General features: G+C 44.2%; 1 protein-coding gene across 1 annotated transcript in view; it reads left to right on the top strand.

Moving 5' to 3' along the window:
• The window catches only part of LOC138676451 (uncharacterized), a 101,891-nt gene that overhangs the window by 22,249 nt on the left and 56,626 nt on the right, over positions 1–23,016 (top strand). Inside the window, exon 2 of the mRNA XM_069765760.1 lies at positions 22,521–22,594. Within this exon, the coding sequence (XP_069621861.1) occupies positions 22,521–22,594 (74 nt within the window). The remainder of the gene's footprint in view (positions 1–22,520; positions 22,595–23,016) is intronic.

The raw sequence follows: 23,016 nt of genomic DNA, 5'->3' as shown, positions 1-23,016 counted from the left end.
TATATTGTAATAGAAGCTTAGCATAGCTTCTGGTAAATGGTAATCTCACTACACAAGCTGTAACAGAACAAAAGACATGGAAACAAAATCTATAATGTCTAATAATATTTGTAGAGTAGTGTAAACAGTAATATCACTCATTGTAATAGAGCCATGAGTCATATAGTCACATCAGCACTACCAAGGAGGAATAAATGAGCACAAACCATTGTCAGGACACTAAGTTATGTCTAAGGATACAATTAAATAAAACAAGTAATCTTTATTACACAATACAAAAGAGAACTCTCCGCTCTGTACCAGTCTGTCATTGTAAATTTGTTTACTGTTAAGGATATCTATAACCCTGTATGTAACCTCTTTTCACATGTAAAATGCCATGGAATTAATGGTGATAGATAAATAAATATTAATAATAATAATAAAGAACAGTCACAAAGCTCCTTATGTCTAGGTTGAGCCCATACCACTAGTTTGCTTAGTTCAAATTCATCGGTAATTATATAATCCATATACAAACATTTGGTTAAGAAATGGAACCTTTCTGATTACTTTAATTCTTTGACAATTTTAGGAATAGAGTACACTATTATTATTATTATTTATTTATATAGCACCATTGATTCCATGGCGCTGTACATGACTACAACAGTATGACATATTTTGTTAGGTGCTATAACCATATGGTTGTGCTGAAGTCTGTATCCTCCATGTTTAAAGTTTGTTAATAAAGAAATCGCTTTTTTACGGACTCGGTGAAGCTGGACATTTCTTTCTTTTTTTGGATCTTGCACGCCTGGACACAGCGGGTCCGTGCTCCCGAGGTTTGGTTGCTGAATCACGGGTGAGCTGGTTTATGTTCCTTCTTGCTATATCCAGTAGTCAAAAAATAGGATGCATGGACCAGAAAGAGAACGCACTACTGTATGATATGCACACTAAAATTCAATAGATAATGTAGAAAAAAAACTTTATTGGCACACAATTACAACAATTAAAACATAAGTAAAAGCCTGTGGGTCCAACCGGTAAAGCTCATGCTATCAATTCATAAGTGGAAATGCAGGATGACCTCGGTTTGTGAATTTCAGTCCCCACCAACAGAGACCACAGAGAAGCGGGATGATGACGCTAATTATGGCATCATCGCCAATCACAATCTTGGTGGACATCTCAAAGGTTTGGAGGATGGTACATATCTCTGACATCCATGTCCACTCCTGAGGTCTTGTGTGTGGAGTCTGAACTGAATACAGAAGGCTTTGTTGATGCTGGCAGTCAACAACTGCCCTCTTCGGCTCACAAATCCTTTCCAACATTTGCAGTGTAGAGTTCCAATGCGTGGGGACATCACACACCAGTCGGTGAGCTGGAAGCTGCAAACGCTGCTGAAGCATGGCAAGGGCGGCGGAAGCTGTAGCTGACTTTATAAAATTGGCATACAGGCGTCGTACTTTGACAAGCAGAACGCGCAGCTCTGGATAGGTTTTGAGAAACCACAGAACCATGAGATAAAGCACATGGGCCAGGCATGGTGCATGTGTGAGGTCTCCTCAGAGCCATCACCAGGTTCCAGCCATTGTCACACACAACCATGCCTAGCTGTAGGTTCAGCGGTGTCAGCCTCAGATCTGCCTGCTCTTTCAGAGCTGTCCACAACTCTTCAGCATTGTGCGGTTTGTCATCTAAGCATATTAGCTTTAGCACAGCCTGTTGCCACTTGGCTGAGGCAGTACTGCAGTGCTTCCAGCTTCCAACTGATGTGGTCATTTCGGAGATTGAGCCTGAAGAGGAGGAGGTGCAGGAGCTGTAGACTGTGGGGGCAACCCTGATTGACCTAGGGTCCGCAATCCTTGGCGTGTTCCATCCCAAGGTCCGACTGGGTCCCGGCTTCCACTATGTTAACCAAGAGTGCCGTCAGCAAGATATGCCGTCCTGTTATGATAAGGTAATTCAGTACCACAATGGACATAGAGGTCAGACCACATACAGTGACCTGACAATAACCCAAAAACATAGAACGAGCTCTGAGACGTGGGAACTCTGCTGACCGCAATCCCTAATCCTCACCAACCACACTAGAGGCAGCCGTGGATTGCGCCTAACGCTCCCTATGCAACTCGGCACAGCCTGAGAAACTAGCTAGCCTGAAGATAGAAAATAAGCCTACCTTGCCTCAGAGAAGTACCCCAAAGGAAAAGGCAGCCCCCACATATAATGACTGTGAGTTAAGATGAAAAGACAAACGTAGAGATGAAATAGATTTAGCAAAGTGAGGCCCGACTTTCTGAACAGAGCGAGGATAGGAAAGGTAACTTTGCGGTCAACACAAAACCCTACAAAAACCACGCAAAGGGGGCAAAAAGACCCTCCGTACCGAACTAACGGCACGGAGGTACACCCTCTGCGTCCCAGAGCTTCCAGCAAGCAGAAAAAAACAAATAGACAAGCTGGACAGAAAAAAGCAGCAAACAAAATAGCAAAGCGGAACTTAGCTATGCAGAGCAGCAGGCCACAGGAATGATCCAGGAGGAAACAGGTCCAATACTAGAACATTGACTGGAGGCCAGGATCAAAGCACTAGGTGGAGTTAAATAGAGCAGCACCTAACGACTTCACCACATCACCTGAGGAAGGAAACTCAGAAGCCGCAGTACCACTTTCCTCCACCAACGGAAGCTCACAGAGAGAATCAGCCGAAGTACCACTTGTGACCACAGGAGGGAGCTCTGCCACAGAATTCACAACAGTACCCCCCCTTGAGGAGGGGTCACCGAACCCTCACCAGAGCCCCCAGGCCGACCAGGATGAGCCATATGAAAGGCACGAACAAGATCGGGAGCATGGACATCAGAGGCAAAGACCCAGGAATTATCTTCCTGAGCATAACCCTTCCACTTAACCAGATACTGGAGTTTCCGTCTTGAAACACGAGAATCCAAAATCTTCTCCACAATATACTCCAACTCCCCCTCCACCAAAACCGGGGCAGGAGGGTCAACAGATGGAACCATAGGTGCCACGTATCTCCGCAACAATGACCTATGGAATACGTTATGTATGGAAAAAGAATCTGGAAGGGTCAGACGAAAAGACACAGGATTAAGAACCTCAGAAATCCTATACGGACCAATGAAACGAGGTTTAAACTTAGGAGAGGAAACCTTCATAGGAATATGACGAGAAGATAACCAAACCAGATCCCCAACACGAAGTCGGGGACCCACACAGCGTCTGCGATTAGCGAAACGTTGAGCCTTCTCCTGGGACAAGGTCAAATTGTCCACTACATGAGTCCAAATCTGCTGCAACCTGTCCACCACAGTATCCACACCAGGACAGTCCGAAGACTCAACCTGTCCTGAAGAGAAACGAGGATGGAACCCAGAGTTGCAGAAAAACGGCGAAACCAAGGTAGCCGAGCTGGCCCGATTATTAAGGGCGAACTCAGCCAAAGGCAAAAAGGACACCCAGTCATCCTGATCAGCAGAAACAAAGCATCTCAGATATGTTTCCAAGGTCTGATTGGTTCGTTCGGTCTGGCCATTAGTCTGAGGATGGAAAGCCGAGGAAAAAGACAAGTCAATGCCCATCCTACCACAAAAGGCTCGCCAAAACCTCGAAACAAACTGGGAACCTCTGTCAGAAACGATATTCTCTGGAATGCCATGTAAACGAACCACATGCTGGAAGAGCAATGGCACCAAATCAGAGGAGGAAGGTAATTTAGACAAGGGTACCAAATGGACCATCTTAGAGAAGCGATCACAGACCACCCAAATGACTGACATCTTTTGAGAGATGGGAAGATCTGAAATAAAATCCATAGAGATATGTGTCCAAGGCCTCTTCGGGACCGGCAAGGGCAAATGCAACCCACTGGCACGAGAACAGCAGGGCTTAGCCCGAGCACAAATCCCACAGGACTGCACAAAAGTACGCACATCCCGCGACAGAGATGGCCACCAAAAGGATCTAGCCACTAACTCTCTGGTACCAAAGATTCCAGGATGACCAGCCAACACCGAACAATGAACCTCAGAGATAACTTTATTCGTCCACCTATCAGGGACAAACCGTTTCTCCGCTGGGCAACGATCAGGTTTATTAGCCTGAAATTTTTGCAGCACCCGCCGCAAATCAGGGGAGATGGTAGACACAATTACTCCCTCTTTGAGGATACCTGCCGGCTCAGATAAACCCGGAGAGTCGGGCACAAAACTCCTAGACAGAGCATCCGCCTTCACATTTTTAGAGCCCGGAAGGTACGAAATCACAAAGTCAAAACGGGCAAAAAACAACGACCAACAAGCCTGTCTAGGATTCAACCGCTTGGCGGACTCGAGATAAGTCAAGTTCTTATGATCAGTCAAGACCACCACGCGATGCTTAGCTCCTTCAAGCCAATGACGCCACTCCTCGAATGCCCACTTCATGGCCAGCAACTCTCGATTGCCCACATCATAATTTCGCTCAGCAGGCGAAAACTTCCTGGAAAAGAAGGCGCATGGTTTCATCACCGAGCAATCAGAACTTCTCTGCGACAAAACAGCCCCTGCTCCAATCTCAGAAGCATCAACCTCGACCTGGAACGGAAGCGAAACATCTGGTTGACACAACACAGGGGCAGAAGAAAAATGACGCTTCAACTCTTGAAAAGCTTCCACAGCAGCAGAAGACCAATTGACCACATCAGCACCCTTCTTGGTCAAATCGGTCAATGGTTTAGCAATACTAGAAAAATTGCAGATGAAGCGACGATAAAAATTAGCAAAGCCCAGGAACTTTTGCAGACTTTTCAGAGATGTCGGCTGAGTCCAATCATGGATGGCTTGGACCTTAACAGGGTCCATCTCGATAGTAGAAGGGGAAAAGATGAACCCCAAAAATAAAACCTTCTGAACACCAAAGAGACACTTTGATCCCTTCACAAACAAAGAATTAGCACGCAGGACCTGAAACACCGTTCTGACCTGCTTCACATGAGACTCCCAATCATCCGAGAAGATCAAAATGTCATCCAAGTACACAATCAGGAATTTATCCAGGTACTCTCGGAAGATGTCATGCATAACGGACTGAAACACTGATGGAGCATTGGCAAGTCCGAATGGCATTACTAGATACTCAAAATGGCCCTCGGGCGTATTAAATGCAGTTTTCCATTCATCGCCTCGCTTAATACGCACAAGATTATACGCACCACGAAGATTTATCTTGGTGAACCAACTAGCCCCCTTAATCCGAGCAAACAAAGGAAAGGGGTACTGAAATTTAACCGTGATCTTATTAAGAAGGCGGTAATCTATACAAGGTCTCAGTGAACCATCCTTCTTGGCTACAAAAAAGAACCCTGCTCCTAATGGCGACGATGACGGGCGAATATGCCCCTTCTCCAAGGACTCCTTCACATAACTCCGCATAGCGGCGTGCTCAGGCACAGATAAATTAAACAGTCGACCTTTTGGGAATTTACTACCAGGAATCAAATCGATAGCACAATCACAATCCCTATGCGGAGGTAGGGTATCGGACTTGGGCTCATCAAATACATCCCGGTAATCAGACAAGAACTCTGGAACCTCAGAAGGGGTGGATGACGAAATAGTCAGAAATGGGACATCACCATGTACCCCCTGACAACCCCAGCTAGACACAGACATGGATTTCCAATCCAATACTGGATTATGGACTTGTAGCCATGGCAACCCCAACACGACCACATCATGCAGATTATGCAACACCAGAAAGCGAATAACCTCCTGATGTGCAGGAGCCATGCACATGGTCAGCTGGGTCCAGTACTGAGGCTTATTCTTGGCCAAAGGTGTAGCATCAATTCCTCTCAATGGAATAGGACACTGCAAAGGCTCCAAGAAAAACCCACAACGCCTAGCATACTCCAAGTCCATCAAATTTAGGGCAGCGCCTGAATCCACAAATGCCATGACAGAATACGATGACAAAGAGCAGATCAAAGAAATTTTGACTGTACCGTACCAATGGTGGCAGACCTAGCGAACCGCATAGTGCGCTTAGGACAATCAGAGATAACATGAGTGGAATCACCACAGTAGAAACACAGCCCATTCAGACGTCTGTGTTCTTGCCGTTCAACTCTGGTCAAAGTCCTATCGCACTGCATAGGCTCAGGTTTAGGCTCAGGTAATACCGCCAAATGGTGCACAGATTTACGCTCACGCAAGCGTCGACCGATCTGAATAGCCAAAGACATAGACTCATTCAGACCAGCAGGCATAGGAAATCCCACCATGACATCCTTAAGGGCTTCAGAGAGACCTTTTCTGAAAATAGCTGCGAGCGCACCTTCATTCCACTGAGTGCGTACGGACCACTTTCTAAATTTCTGACAATATACCTCTATCTCATCCTGACCCTGACACAGAGCCAGCAAATTCTTCTCTGCCTGATCCACTGAATTAGGCTCATCGTACAACAATCCGAGCGCCAGGAAAAACGCATCGATATTACTTAATGCAGGATCTCCTGACGCAAGAGAAAATGCCCAGTCCTGAGGGTCGCCACGTAAAAAAGAAATAATGATCCTAACTTGTTGAACTGGGTCACCAGAGGAGCGAGGTTTCAAGGCCAGAAATAGTTTACAATTATTTTTGAAACTCAGAAATTTAGTTCTATCTCCAAAAAACAAATCAGGAATAGGAATTCTTGGTTCTAACATAGAATTCTGAACCACAAAGTCTTGAATATTTTGTACTCTTGCCGTGAGCTGATCCACACATGAAGACAGACCTTTAATGTCCATCGCTACACCTGTGTCCTGAACCACCCAAATGTCTAGGGGAAAAAAAAAGGCAAAACACACTGTTATGATAAGGTAATTCAGTACCACAATGGACATAGAGGTCAGAGCACAGACAGTGACCTGACAATAACCCAAAAACATAGAATGAGCTCTGAGATGTGGGAACTCTGCTGACCGCAATCCATAATCCTCACCAACCACACTAGAGGCAGCCGTGGATTGCGCCTAACGCTCCCTATGCAACTCGGCACAGCCTGAGAAACTAGCTAGCCTGAAGATAGAAAATAAGCCTACCTTGCCTCAGAGAAGTACCCCAAAGGAAAAGGCAGCCCCCACATATAATGACTGTGAGTTAAGATGAAAAGACAAACGTAGAGATGAAATAGATTTAGCAAAGTGAGGCCGACTTTCTGAACAGAGCGAGGATAGGAAAGGTAACTTTGCGGTCAACACAAAACCCTACAAAAACCACGCAAAGGGGGCAAAAAGACCCTCCGTACCGAACTAACGGCACGGAGGTACACCCTCTGCGTCCCAGAGCTTCCAGCAAGCAGGAAAAAACAAATAGACAAGCTGGACAGAAAAAAGCAGCAAACAAAATAGCAAAGCGGAACTTAGCTATGCAGAGCAGCAGGCCACAGGAACGATCCAGGAGGAAACAGGTCCAATACTAGAACATTGACTGGAGGCCAGGATCAAAGCACTAGGTGGAGTTAAATAGAGCAGCACCTAACGACTTCACCACATCACCTGAGGAAGGAAACTCAGAAGCCGCAGTACCACTTTCCTCCACCAACGGAAGCTCACAGAGAGAATCAGCCGAAGTACCACTTGTGACCACAGGAGGGAGCTCTGCCACAGAATTCACAACACCGTCCCTGCCCACAAGCACTGGTCCACATGTCGGTGGTTAGGTGGAATTTCCCAGTAACTGCATTGTTGAGGGCATGGCTAATGTTGTGAGATATGTGCTTGTGTAATGCGGGGACGGCATACCGGGAAAAATAGTGACAGCTGGAGACCGAGTACCGAGGTACAGCCACCAGCATCAGGTTGTGGAAAACTTCCATCTCCATGAGCCTAAAAGGCAACATTTCGAATGCAAGCAGTCGCGAAATGTGTGAATTTAGTAGTGTGGCTTGTGGGGCATTGGCTGCATATTTGTGCTTGTGTTCCAAGGACTGGTGTATGGACAACTGAACACTGCGCTGGGACAAGGACGTGGATGTGCTTGCTTATGGTGCTAGTTGAGAGGTGCAGGGCAGGGGGCATCTTCGTATGCACCATGGACAGGGGATTGCCTTGCACGCACAACAGCGGAAGAAGCAATGGTGTTACTCGCAGACACTGTTCCTGGACCCTGGGATTCGGCCCACAAAGTCGAGTGCTTTGCTGCCATGTGCCTGATCATGCTGGTGGTGGTCAGGCTGGTAGTTTTGCTTCCCCTGCTGACGCTGCCCTGGCAGGTGGTGCAAATGGTCTTTTTGGGCTCATGGGCTTATCGGCAGATTCTTTAAAAAACAACCAGACTCGGGAAGACCTAACAGTTATACTGGCATCTTCCGTCATGTTAGTGTTACCTGAAATGGTTGCCAGCCTTCTGTCTGCGGTGACCACACTTTTTCTTCTTGCCTTTTTGGGTGCTGCGCCTCCCTTCCCCTGTGTGCTGCTGTTCTCGCTCTGGATGTCCTCCTGCCAGGTTGGGTCAGTTATTATATCATCCACCACCTTGTCTTTCAATTCTACATCCTGGTCCTCCTCACTTTTGGCAATTGTGTCTCATCATCATCCACCTCTTGTGACACTTTCCCACCGTCATTTTCGTGTGACCATGGCTGCTCAAATATTTGGGTATCGCTACATGCGATCTCCTCTTGCCCCGCATCAAGTGGATCGGGCATGAGGCCCGAATCTATGAATGGAAAAGTGAACAGCTCTTCAGAGAGTCCAAGTGTGGGATCAGCATTGTACGAGAAAGGAGGATCAGGGTGTGGAATATGCGGTCCAGACTCATGGCTACTGAGACTTGACAGTGTGGAAGATAGGGTGGTGGCGACAAAGTGACTGGAATCATTATCCGCTATCCAACCAACAACCTTTTGACACTATTGTGGCACAATTTCAGCTTGCCCATGGTCTCTGCATGCACCATCACCATCATGTCCACTTTCCCATCCATTGCCACATGCCTTGCCCATTTTAAATGGAGAACAATATTTTCCACTTTCACTACAAATGGCTGAATTTGGAGTGAACTTATATGTGATGCATGTGATGGACAAACCACAGTTTTAAATCGCTGGCCTGCAGGTAACTCTTTTTACCAACAAACTGGTGTCAATAACTTTGCTAACATACTGCAACAAAATTTAAATGGAGGCCAGAAATGGCAGACTTTTAAGCACAATTATATGTGAATCACATATAATTGTGCTCAAAAGTCTGCCATTTCTGGCCTCCATTTAAATTTTGTTGCAGTATGTTAGCAAAGTTACTGACACCAGTTTGTTGGTAAAAATAGTTACCTACAGGCCAGCGATTTAAAACTGTCATTTGTCCGTCACATGGATCACATAATGTGATCCATGTGACGGACAAACCATAGATTTAAATAGCTGACCTACAGGTAACTATTTTTACCAGCAAACTGGTGTCAATAACTTCGCTAACTCACTGCAACAAAATTTAAATGGAGGCCAGAAATGGCAGAATTTTGAGCGCAATTATATGCGATCCGTGTGACTGACAAACCACAGTTTTAAATAGATGGATTTTTAGCGCTGTAATATGGAAAGGATCTGGCTGTATTCTGCAGTGCCAACAGGCAAATGGAGCAGAAAAACTGTGTTCTCTGGATTGCTTTTTAAGCAAATAATCAGGATTAAGATCCCCCAAAAAATATTTCTTGCCCCTGATACCTGGGGCTATGTCTAGAAATATCTGTCAAAGCAGCAGACAGAACTGGAATGGACCCTCTTTCTGGGCTATGCCTAGAAATACCTGTCAAAGCAGCAGCAGACAGAACTTAAATGGACCCTCTTGCTATATGCACTGCAGTCTGCCACATACACTGCCTGCCTGCCTAGCACTGATATCTATGCAGCTGGATTAGTCCTCAGAAGGACTGTTCGTTGAGATAGATATGTGTCTAATATATTGTGGTATACCTACACTAACTAGACACAAGCAAATCTATCCCTAGTGGAGCAGCAACTCTCCCTACACTGCCTGATTCCGGAGTAGACTGTGAAGAGCATGGCGGTTCCAGGTCTGATATAGACCTGATGATGCTCTGCGGCCAGCCAATCACTGTAATGTCGCAACCAACATGGCTGCGGCATTACAGTGTATGGCAGACAATCCCTGCATGTTCAATGGCTCTCCAAAGAGTGCCAAAAATGCATTGCGGGGACCCAAGCAACCCCGGAAATACTCGGCAAGCTCCAAGCATCTCGAGCAGTGAGATGCTCGGGTGAGTACCGAGTAGTGGTGAGCATACTTGCTCATCACTAGTTACCAGCTGTTATTTGCATTTGTTCAGATGCTTCTGCATACAGACAGAAAAGACAGATTATAAAAAAATGGTGGGAGGGGCGGAGGTGTTGCTAGGGGTTTCAGCTTGGGGGGGGGGGGGGCGAAAAACCTGAGTGAGCCCCTAACCAGGTAATCCTGAGTACAGCTACATTGTGCACCCTAATTGTGAGCGTAGGGGAATATCAGCAGATGACCGCTCTGTGATTGGAAATAAATCTATATACAAAAACGCACACTGATATTACTATATGGAGAACAGTCCTGCAGACTATATAAGAGATCACAGTACAGTTATAGATGGTGACTTGCAGCTGATGTTCTTTCTTATGGAGTCATTCACTTTTCCCGTCTTTTCCATCTGGCCCAGACCGACATGACAACTTCTTCAGCCAGGTCTCGTCTGCAGAGATTACAACAAAGACACATCTGACTTCTCACATTTCCTGCATCATCCCCATCTATTCCCAACCTGTGCAAACTACTCATTCTGCTCCTCTTACTACCCCACAAAGTAATGCCACCACTGTGCCCCTTACATAGTTATAATGCAACCACTGTGCTCTCTAGATAGTAAAATTCCCCCCCAAAAAAAAAATATTAATGCCCTCCTGTGCTAGTGCCCTCCACATTTTGTCCCTAAAAAGTAATAATACCCCATATGCAGTTTTGATGGTCACAATACTATGAGTGAAACTATAACAATAATGCTTAAGTGCCCACTTAACATTTAATAATGTCCCCTGAGTCCCCCCCCCCAGTGCACAATAACAATGGCCCGAGTATCACAGATTCAAGCAGGCAGTCATGTGACGACTCTTTTGGATTCTCTTCTATTGAGAGAAACCAAGCCTTTCTAGTGAACACATGCACATAGCAAACATGGGGTCCATGACAGCCTGATAATGCCAGTGATATTGGGTGTTCATGCAGCAGGCACTCCCTGTAATGAATTGGCAGTCTGCAGTCACATAAAGTGACTGCAGGCATTGATTCCAAGCCATAATTAACTTTACACTTAATAAATTGCTTATTATTAAAGCACCACTCCAGCGGTGGGGGGGTGTTTCTCACTGACTGAGTGGTGCTTTAAGCGCAAGTCCCCTGCCCCAGTCATATACTCATCCTTCGGTGTATTCACCGCTTTTTGGCACTGCTCAGTTCCACGGCTCAAACTTGTGAGCACAGTTTCTGCCTGGCCAGAAGTTAGAAGCTACGTCACAAGCGCTCCATGTAAGCCTAGGAAAAACAGAAAGAGGTGAGAACGAAGCCAGAAAGAGGCTCTCATAGACTTACATTGATTAGAGACCTCTGTGCCGCTCCATGAAACACTGGAGCAGAGGACAGGTCACAATTTGCAGGAGATGGAGCCTATCGGAGGCGAAAACAGATGAAAACTCCAGAAGGTGAGTATCAGACAGTCAGTAGAGGTATTGGATTTTAAGGCGCTGCTCTAGCGGTGAAATAAAAAAATGCTGGAGTGGTGCTTTAAAGGGAATCAGTCACCCCCGTAAGTATATGACCTATTATTATGGGCATACACGTGCTAAAAATGTTATACTGGTCCTACCTGTCTGCCTTATATTAACGTTCTTGTTGCTGAGAAATGTTATATTCTTTCCTTATGCTAATGATTTCTTCCAGGCTTCGGAGCTTGTGGTGCTGTAAGAAATCCCTGCCTCCTGTCTTCATCATGCGCTCAAAAAACGTGGGGATGTTTGCTTTACTATTAGCATGGGCCGTCAGTTTCCGGTCCCACGCTGTATATGTTTTACTTAGGTAATTTCCACATCCTTTGCCACAGGTCTTTCACACATTACTAGCCGGGCTTTATCTCTTCTCTCATCCTATTGGTCCCAGTTTTCTTTTTAACCTCCTCACTTTTGACTTTGGCACGTCCCTGATGAAAGCATCGCCAAAACGCGGTGGACGCGTAAATTGACGAAGGCAATCATTTTAGCCTGGTACACTAATAAAACAAAATAATTTACACCTTTCATACTCGGGACTTAGTGTCCATAGAAGGGAGAATGAGGTATGTATTCCTGAGGTAGTGCAGGGTGCAGGCGCCGGATTTCGGGGCCATAACTGAGGCTGATAGGAGGGAGTAAGTATTACAATAAGGAGAGGAGGCAGGGATTTCTTCCACGCACTGCACAACTGAAGCCTGGAAGAAATCATTAACATAAAGACAGAATATAACATTTCTCAGCAACAAGACCATTAATACAGGTCCTTCTCAAAAAATTAGCATATAGTGTTAAATTTCATTATTTACCATAATGTAATGATTACAATTAAACTTTCATATATTATAGATACATTATCCACCACCTGAAATTTGTCAGGTCTTTTATTGTTTCAATACTGATGATTTTGGCATACAACTCCTGATAACCCAAAAAACCTGTCTCAATAAATTAGCATATTTCACCCATCCAATCAAATAAAAGTGTTTTTTAATAACAAACAAAAAAACCAACAAATAATAATGTTCAGTTATGCACTCAATACTTGGTCGGGAATCCTTTGGCAGAAATGACTGCTTCAATGCGGCGTGGCATGGAGGCAATCAGCCTGTGACACTGCTGAGATGTTATGGAGGCCCAGGATGCTTCAATAGCGGCCTTAAGCTCATCCAGAGTGTTGGGTCTTGCGTCTCTCAACTTTCTCTTCACAATATCCCACAGATTCTCTATGGGGTTCAGGTCAGGAGAGTTGGCAGGCCAATTGAGCACAGTAATACCATGGTCAGTAAACCTTTTACCAGTGGTTTTGGCACTGTGAGCAGGTGCCAGGTCGTGCTGAAAAATGAAATCTTCATCTCCATAAAGCATTTCAGCCGATGGAAGCATGAAGTGCTCCAAAATCTCCTGATAGCTAGCTGCATTGACCCTGCCCTTGATGAAACACAGTGGACCAACACCAGCAGCTGACATGGCACCCCACACCATCACTGACTGTGGGTACTTGACACTGGACTTCAGGCATTTTGGCATTTCCTTCTCCCCAGTCTTCCTCCAGACTCTGGCACCTTGATTTCCGAATGACATGCAAAATTTGCTTTCATCAGAAAAAAGTACTTGGGACCACTTAGCAACAGTCCAGTGCTGCTTATCTGTAGCCCAGGTCAGGCGCCTCTGCCGCTGTTTATGGTTCAAAAGTGGCTTTACCTGGGGAATGCGGCACCTGTAGCCCATTTCCTGCACACGCCTGTGCACGGTGGCTCTGGATGTTTCCACACCAGACTCAGTCCACTGCTTCCTCAGGTTCCCCAAGGTCTGGAATCGGTCCTTCTCCACAATCTTCCTCAGGGTCCGGTCTCCTCTTCTCGTTGTACAGCGTTTTCTGCCACATTGTTTCCTTCCAACAGACTTACCATTGAGGTGCCTTGATACAGCACTCTGGGAACAGCCTATTTGTTGAGAAATTTCTTTCTTACCCTCTTGCTTGAGGGTGTCAATGATGGCCTTCTTGACATCTGTCAGGTCGCTAGTCTTACCCATGATGGGGGTTTTGAGTAATGAACCAGGCAGGGAGTTTATAAAAGCCTCAGGTATCTTTTGCATGTGTTTAGAGTTAATTAGTTGATTCAGAAGATTAGGGTAATAGGTCGTTTAGAGAACCTTTTCTTGATATGCTAATTTATTGAGACAGGTTTTTTGGGTTATCAGGAGTTGTATGCCAAAATCATCAGTATTAAAACAATAAAAGACCTGACAAATTTCAGTTGGTGGATAATGAATCTATAATATATGAAAGTTTAATTGTAATCATTACATTATGGTAAATAATGAAATTTAACACTATATGCTAATTTTTTGAGAAGGACCTGTATGTGGCAGACAAGTAGGACTACTGTAACATTTCTATTACCTGTATACCCATATTAATAGGTCATATACGTACCGGGGGAGAGATTCCCTTTAAATGTGATAAAGCTCATGGTTACTTTATTGGGGCTTGTTATACTGATACTCATAAAAGACCCAGCTGGTAAGTATCAAAAGCCCCCGATCTCCCCATTTTAATCCCCTCAGACAGCAACAATTACATGTAATAGAGTGGCTATAACAGAACAGTATAATTATCAGCCCCCAGTGCATTGTTGCCCCTCACCCATCTCAGCCCTCACAAAACTCCATCCTCATACATTCACCCCTCTGTGCCCTGTCCCTCATCCCCCACAATACCCCATTCTCATATTCACCCCTCAGTGGCCTGCCCCCCTCCCCCACAATACCCCATCCTCTCACATTCACCCCGCTGTGACCATGACATGCCTAAATTGAATGAATCTAATAAATTTCATTCCCACTTACCAATGAAGTTTGCAGGCAGTGAGGCAGGACCAGGAAGTGTCTGAGTGAAATGCAAGGTGGGAACTAGGACCCAGCGTGCCTGAGCCAATCCCAGCATGCACAAAACTGCAACCTGGCATAAGCTCCTCAGGTCAGTAAAGCCTGCACTTTACACTGCAGGAGGGAGACTCTGCAACTGGTCACTGTGCTTCCAGAGTGCAGTATCTTCAGCAGGCAGGGAGCAGGCATTTTGCATGCTCTCCTCCTGTGCTGGGTTATGCCTCATCAAAAAAGTGGCAGGGGCTCCCAGTGGGGCCCCCTCTGTCCCCCATTCTCGTAGTTACGTTACTGGAGAATAGTAAACTGAGAAATGTTAGATTAGTGTGGTGGTGTGACATGCCAGTGTGACGCCCAGGAGACCGGGATACCCAGCACCGGACCAATGGAGTCTGTCTCTTGAGGGGGATGTCACGGGTGGCTTGACCCGGTGCTGTGGCCTCAGGCAATGCACAGTGTAAGGGGTATCATGTGGGGACAGGCACTTACTTGATCAGCAGCAGGTTCTCCCAGCGGTGACGATCCCGATCCTGGATAGATGGCTATTGTCCAAATGAAAGACTGAGGCACTGAAACGTTTAACCAGTTTACTTTAACATAAAAGGTTTTACAACCAGTCCTGTCACCGGAGTCTGTATGGGAACTCTGAGTTACTTTGACCCTGCCGGGGTCTTCGCCTCTTATTGTGCGCAATTTCTGTGTGGCCCTGCTGCTGTATGTGAACTGGCTGCCGGCCCAATCTGTCCCCTCCGGGTCCTGGTTCGACGGGCAACCCGAGTCCTTTTATCGGCTTACCCCCTCCGGGAGTACCGCTGAACTCTGTGTCTGTTGCTGCGTCCGGCCCTAGTGAAGCTGATATCACCTCACGTTTTTCCGGTTGCTGTATTATATATAATGAATACAGCCACGGATCCGGTATCCGTCTTTGTGCCTGTTCTGGGTAGTGATTAATGCTACCCGGTTCTCACAATGTCCTTTTTTCTCTATCCCTCTTCTCCTCAGGCCGGTGATTTAGGCCTGGTAACAGTCACAGGGCTGTTAGAGATTCAATTGTATGACCTCTCACTATCAGCTCCTTGGCCCAACTGCCATTTCTTCTCTCAGACCAGAATGGATCAAGGGGAGTCTCTGGAGCTCCCCCTTCTGGCCGGAGGTGGTAGTGCAGTCTTGCTATTTTAGTATTTGTACTTACTGTCAGTAACTATTTTTGTGGCAAATACCCCTAGGGGTGCCACACCAGCTTAAAATAATGTGTTTTAAATGCATGTTTATAATTCTGCACACTCAGAATTATGCGGACTGTTTGGGATAGTGCATTCCAGAGAACTGGTGCAGCATGATAAGTCTTGGAGATGGTAGTGGTAGGTTCACACTATGAAAAATATTAATCTTAGAACATTCTCAGAAAGGAGACCATGAATAGCATGGTAAACACAACTGTGAGAAGGTGCAGAACTGTGGAAAGCTTTGTGGGTTGGTGTGATAAGTTTATGTTGCATTCTGTAGTGGATAGGCAACCACTGCAATGACTGGAACAAGGTGGAGGCATCATTGTAATACATGGAGAGAATAAAGAGACTGGCTTCTGCATTTTGGATACATTGGAGAGGGGAGAGTTTGGTGAAAGGTAGACTGATTAGTGACATGTAGTCAAGGCTAGGAGAAACAGAGCAACATTAAAATGTTTTTGTTGTTTCAAAGATAAGAAAAGGTCAGATTCTGGATATATTTTTTGACGTGTAAGAGACATGAATGAGTGAGTGATTGGATATAGGGAGTAAAGGACGGTCTTGAGTCAAATATAATCCCAAGACAGTGGGCATACTGCCTAGGAGAAATGGAAATATCGGAATTAAGTTGAGTAGAGGAGGGTTGAAACAAGAAGTTTAGGTATAAGAGATAACATGATTTTAGAGACAGTGAATAATAATTGGTATTTTGCAGTAGTAGTAGTAGTCTATGAAGTATATTTTTATATTTCATTGAAATATATGAAGCTGTCATGCTTGGGTCAGTAGAAACATGGCCAGTCCATGCATTGCGGTCTGAGATGAGACCGAATTCCACAGACGTCTGCATGAGCCCTAACTTATAGCAACTCTTCTGTTCCCTGAGGGTAGGAGAATGATGGGACACACTCAGACCTGGCTGAGACTCAACATATCAGACTCTCGCCTAACATCGAAACCTTCAAAAAGAACCTGAAGACCCACCTCTTCCGGCAAGCCTATAACCTGCCGTAACCACAGATCCACCAAACCGGTGCACGCCCAGCTCTACCCTCACCTACTGTATCCTCACCCATCCCTTGTAGATTGTGAGCCCTCGCGGGCAGGGTCCTCTCTCCTCCTGAACCAGTTGTGACTTGTATTGTTTAAGATTATTGTACTTGTTTTTATTATGTATACCCCTCCTCACATGTAAAGGGCCATGGAATAAATGGTGCTATAATAATAAATAATAATAATAGTAATAATAATGATAATAATAATAATAATAATAATAACAACATGTGACTGCCTTTCAGTTGTTTAGTCTTTTTATAATCCTTGTCCCAGGCTCAAGTTTCTAGGATGGTTTACATTTTCAATAGGTAAATCGATGTAACTGGACAGTAAGCTAATAAGGGTGCAAACACATTCAATAATAAATAGTTCATTTTCTTGCACCTCACTTATTACAGGAAATGGGGACTACCCAAATTGGTAACTAAATCTATGCTTGTACTAAACAGGCCTAGGTGTCAGGAATGACACTCTCTGTACTCCATGAACCCCCTGGGCCCTTTGACATTTGTTCCTGCCATTCCTGCAATACAAGTTCAAAGATTTTACAGTCATTTGTGCAAAGTTACTTAATCAGGGAGAAAAACCAGCTCACCCATGGAGTAAGTGCACGGATAAGGTGCAGCTTTCCATACAGCATGTAGAACAAGAAAGGGAGGTCTAGCACTCTTCTGAAGATAGGTTTTACAACTTCCTTGTCCACAAATTAAAATCCAGCTCAAACCAGGAAGAGATACAATGTACTTTTTGCACAACGTTAACCATGTAGATACTAGACTGACGCTAATATTATCTTTTTTTACACCAATAAAGCAGAGTACAGTGAGGAGTTAGTGATGCCAAATGTCAAATGCTGCAGAGATAGCCAGAAGAATAAGAAAAGAATTGTAAGTATTAGATTTACCTATTAGTAGATCACAAGCAAAGTCAACAATTAAAATAGTAAGATGCCAAAGCTTATTAATAATTACCCAATAATAATTGTTACAAAAGTCAAACATAGATATAATCCAAAGTAAATAAACTGTGAAGAAAAAGGTTAAAAAAAAAGGTGAATGAAGTCATCACACAGCACCAAACTATAAGGAAAAGGAAGTGATGCCAACTACTTACCCTTAGTTGTCTAGTAAGGGTTAGGGGCTTGTTAATATTAGCAAATAGAGGTTGCACCCACCACTTACTAATTAGAAAATGGAGGCTGCACCCATGACTAAAGATAAATCAGGTCTATAGACCAGACCATACAGAAAAGATGGCTTTTTACCAGCCCTCTCCATAAACATTCAGCAGAGGAGAATCAGCCAAGTTAGTGCCAGACACTTAAGATGGCAGCTTACTCCTTATGGTATAGATGATTGGAAGTATTCTGATTGTCCCTTATGACAGGATTCCCTCATACATTTTATATTGTTAGCAGAACTTAAAGTAATTGTCCCGTATTTATATATAGGTGGCAGTAGAGTTCTAGTCCTCTTCCTCTCTGAAGAGACAATTTGCATATTTCCCAGAGGAGCATTGCGGCTTTAAGTCTCCTCATCTCGACGTGCTTAACATGTCACTCTCCACAAGGAGAAACGATACTTCTTGGATTCCATACACTTCACAACACTGAAATTTCAACACAAACAGGGAAAGGAAGGAAAATAGAAAAAACATTTTCAAAACATATTGATTTATTCAGAATCAGGTATGAGCGCCACGTGCACCTATATACACACTTGCATACCTTGGCTTTTATCAGTGAGGTTATTAATGGTTGTCTTAAGGTACTGTCACACTAGACGATATCGCTAGCGATCCGTGACGTTGCAGCGTCCTCGCTAGCGATATCGTCCAGTGTGACAGGCAGCAGCGATCAGGCCCCTGCTGGGAGATCGCTGGTCGGGGAAGAAAGTCCAGAACTTTATTTCGTCGCTGGACTCCCCGTAGACATCGCTGAATCGGCGTGTGTGACACCGATTCAGCGATGTCTTCACTGGTAACCAGGGTAAACATCGGGTAACTAAGCGCAGGGCCGCGCTTAGTAAGCCGATGTTTACCCTGGTTACCAGCGTAAAAAAACAAACAGTACATACTTACATTCAGCTGTCTGTCCCTTGCCGTCTGGTTCCTGCACTGACTGCTGGCCGTAAAGTGAAAGCAGAGCACAGCCACAGCGGTGAGTCACCGCTGTGTGACTCACCGCTGTGCTGTGCTTTCACTTTCACTTTACGGCCAGCAGTCAGTGCAGGAACCAGACGGCAAGGGACAGACAGCTGAATGTAAGTATGTACTGTTTGTTTTTTTACGCTGGTAACCAGGGTAAACATCGGGTTACTAAGCGCGGCCCTGCGCTTAGTTACCCGATGTTTACCCTGGTTACCGGGGACCTCGGGATTGTTGGTCGCTGGAGAGCTGTCTGTGTGACAGCTCTCCAGCGACCAAACAGCGACGCTGCAGCGATCCGGATCGTTGTCGGTATCGCTGCAGCGTCGCTAAGTGTGACGGTACCTTTAGGAATGTTCTGCCAAGCTGAATGCAGTTGTGTACACAAATCATCAAGATCTGCTGGCAGTGACCAGATGTGCTTGATAGGAGACAAGTCCAGAGATGCCGCAGGTCATGGTAGCACGTTTAGGTCACACAAACTGGTTACAGTAGCACAACCAACACGTAGAGTTGCATCAAGTGAAAACTGGCTCATGGGACACTGTAGAGAAATATCCGTAGCAATGTTTCCACCAAACCAATGTAAGGGTGCTTTGATATTACGTCTTGTCACCTGTTCCTTGGTCCTGTCGGGGATTACTTCTGAACCCATCCTGCAAAACGGGATTCAGGCTTATGCGCCGACGGGGCCATGATAATGGTGCTGACAGAGTGAACGTTTGCTTTTTGTCTACAAGGAATATGGACTCCCAGCCCTCCCACATTCTTGTGGGTGAGTAGAGGGCATTTTTTGTCGGGACATACTTCACACTTGAAGTGAGACAATCAAAGGCTGTCCCTACAGTTCTGTGATAATAAAATATAATTGCTCAAGACAGGGGAGGTTAACCCCTTTATTGCCTCCTTATTGTGGACAATGCGATTGACAGTCCAAATCTAGACAAGCAAGATCGACCTCTCCCCTGACTATCAGTCGGCCAACCATGGTAAACAATGCGAACCGAGTGATCTGTAATAGATTGATCAATATACATAGGTGGCCATTGTTCTTGGCGGTAGAGTTCCGGTAGAGAATGATGATCTTTTGAGCTGCAAAAAAAGTTAATTTTGAATGGGCATCTTGCTCTTCAATAAGTGATCCACATTCGGCAGCAAGTTTACACTGAAAGATCATTGTGAAATGAGCTTGGTCACAAAAATCTTTCAGTGTAAATGCAAATTAATTCTGATCACTCTGATCTAGAGTCCTGCTTTCAAAATGCCTCCATATGCATTAGACAGCGCATTGGTTCAGACAGCAGTCTCATCCACAAAATGCAGTTCTAACCAATGTGTGTTTTGATCTGTAGATCGGAACAGAATAATGCAAGTTAGGATTTTTCATACAGGTTTGTGTGGAAAATCAGCCATGTGCACTGGCACAATAATGGTCTGTGTGCTCTCTGGGTGCAAATGTAAGGAAATGGACAGGAAAGAAGAAGAGCATCAATTGAAGTTGATGCCTAGGTGAGTAATTGCAAGCAAACACTGCCATCTGCTAGTCAAAGGTGAAAGTGACAGTAAAGAAAGAATTACAGTAGTAGGAATCTAATAGTGGTATCCTATGTTCCTAGAGCAAGAGTTTCACGACGACACAAGGTCAGGTGACACCTGCGTCGCAGTTACTAATTATATAATAGTGAAGAGAAAAAAGGAGGAGAGACAGTCCACTACTTAAAACCTGTTTGGAGTAATTACAAAATAGATGTTGAATGATGAGGAGAAAAAAATGACCATCACCCAGACGTGATAGAGACCAGTGCAGAACCAAATGTAAAAGGACAAGGGTAAACAAGCCACACAAACAGTCACTGACTGCTTTATCATTAATCCACTATGGGACACAGAGGATGGCAATCCCCCACTGAGAAGCAGCAGAGAGCGGTTCAGTGGTAAGTTGCTAATAAAGTATAACCTGCATGTGTTTGCACAATGCACACTCTGCAGACAATGACAGCGATCAAAAAGAACCGCTGGAGGGGGCACTGATGCAAGATACATGAATGCAATTTCACAATAATATCAAATTAACATTTACCCATTGTTGTAGCAACACGGGAGCACCGGTCAACCCCAACGTACGTTTCACAAACACACAAGTTTGCTTATAATAGTTAAGTATAATACTATGGTATGAGACCTTAGATTAGTAGCACCACTCCAGCGCTGAAAGAAAAATGGTGGAATTGTGCTTTAGCTGCACAAGCAGTGGGCTCTCAAATGCCATTGCTGATTCTCAGTCTCAGTCCAGCCCTGAATGTGTACGTGATTGAGATTGTGAACCCACATGGAGACAAAGGCTGTCAGTTTTGATGATCTCTGTACAAGACAGCAACATATTTAGCATATTATAAAAAAACAGGAAATAAAATATAAAAGTAGCAAAGTTATTTAAAAAAATTTTTTTAAAAATCAGCTATGACTGACTGGTATTTCGGCTCATTCTTTTTAAAGTATGTTGCTAACTTATAAGTCTAGACATATCCTATGGACAAAAGTTTAGCTGTTCCTAAGAAAAGAAAACCATTATTTTGATCTTGGACAGCCCCTTTAATTTATGCCTGTCACAACCAATTTTTCTATTTGTGCTTCCATTTTTAACTCCCCTTCTTCAAAGAGCTATAACTTCTTTTTACCATACAAAGTACTGAAATACAGTGAAAAAATTCTATGTGGGGTAAAATGGTAAAAAAATGTGCAATTCCGCCATTATTTTTAGGGTTTTTATTTTCACAGAGGTCACTGCAGTAAAAATAATCTAGTATACAAAAAGTATACTGCTTTGTAAAAATTGTATTTCTTTAAAAAAAATTCAAAATTTCAAAACGTTTTTAACGTATGGTTGTCCTCCAATGTAGCTGCTTGTTTTCCGCAGGGCAAGTTTTAGTATCTATTGGTTTGATTTATTTGTTATCTGACATTGCTTTTCTATGGCTTTACTTTATGGGTGAAATAATTTTATATTTTGGCATATCATACTTTTGCCGACACAGAAATCCCAAAAATCCTTTATTTTTTATAATGGGAAAAGAGGGGTGATTTCAATATTTAAGATTGCTACATTTTTGCTTGTACTATATAATCTATAACACTTATGCATTGCAGTATATTATGAAATGAACAATCTCCCATGAAGCCCAGCTACAGGGCTGATAGGGGTTTGCCGCAAAACCGCAAAACCATGAAAAAGGGATGATGAGCATGTAAATTAACCCTCAGGATGTGACCACTCATGTGCTCTTGTAAGCCATTGACAGCAGCTTCTAATGGGTTGATCAGAAGCAATCAGTTCTATCTCATCTCGATGTTGATAGAGGAAGATGCGAAATGTATAACAAAGCTGACACCTGCCATGTGTTTTTTGTTTCTTTCTAGGCACTTCCAAGGTAACATTATATCTTCAGCAATGAATTTGTGGAGAATATATCTTCTGCTCCTGTTCATGACTGGTGAGTTAAATCTAGCCCAAACATCAAAAGCTAGAATCTGAAAAATGCTGTTTACCTAAAGTATTCAATACAATCGGCAAGAAAATTTCCCCCCACCCCCATTTCACTATAGAGTGTAAGCTTGTGAGCAAGGCCCTCACTCGTGCTGTAACTGATGCACTATCTGTTACTCTGCAATGTCTTTGCTGCATGTGCATGTCCCCATTTAATTGTAAAGTGCTGCAGAATACGTTGGTGCTATTATAAGGAAGTGGACAATAGAAAAAAAGTACAATTGAAGTTGATGCCTAGCTGAGTAATTGCAAGCGAACACCACCAACTGCTGGTCAAAGGGGAAAGTGAAAATAAAGAATTACAGTAGTTGGAATCTAATATTGGTAACCTATGTTGACAGAGGAAGAGTTTGAAGATGACACCAGTTC

Source organism: Ranitomeya imitator, chromosome 4 (assembly GCF_032444005.1).
Source record: "Ranitomeya imitator isolate aRanImi1 chromosome 4, aRanImi1.pri, whole genome shotgun sequence".
NCBI lineage: Eukaryota > Metazoa > Chordata > Amphibia > Anura > Dendrobatidae > Ranitomeya > Ranitomeya imitator.
Note: the sequence above shows the minus strand (reverse complement) of the source record. Positions and strands in the feature narration are given on the sequence as shown.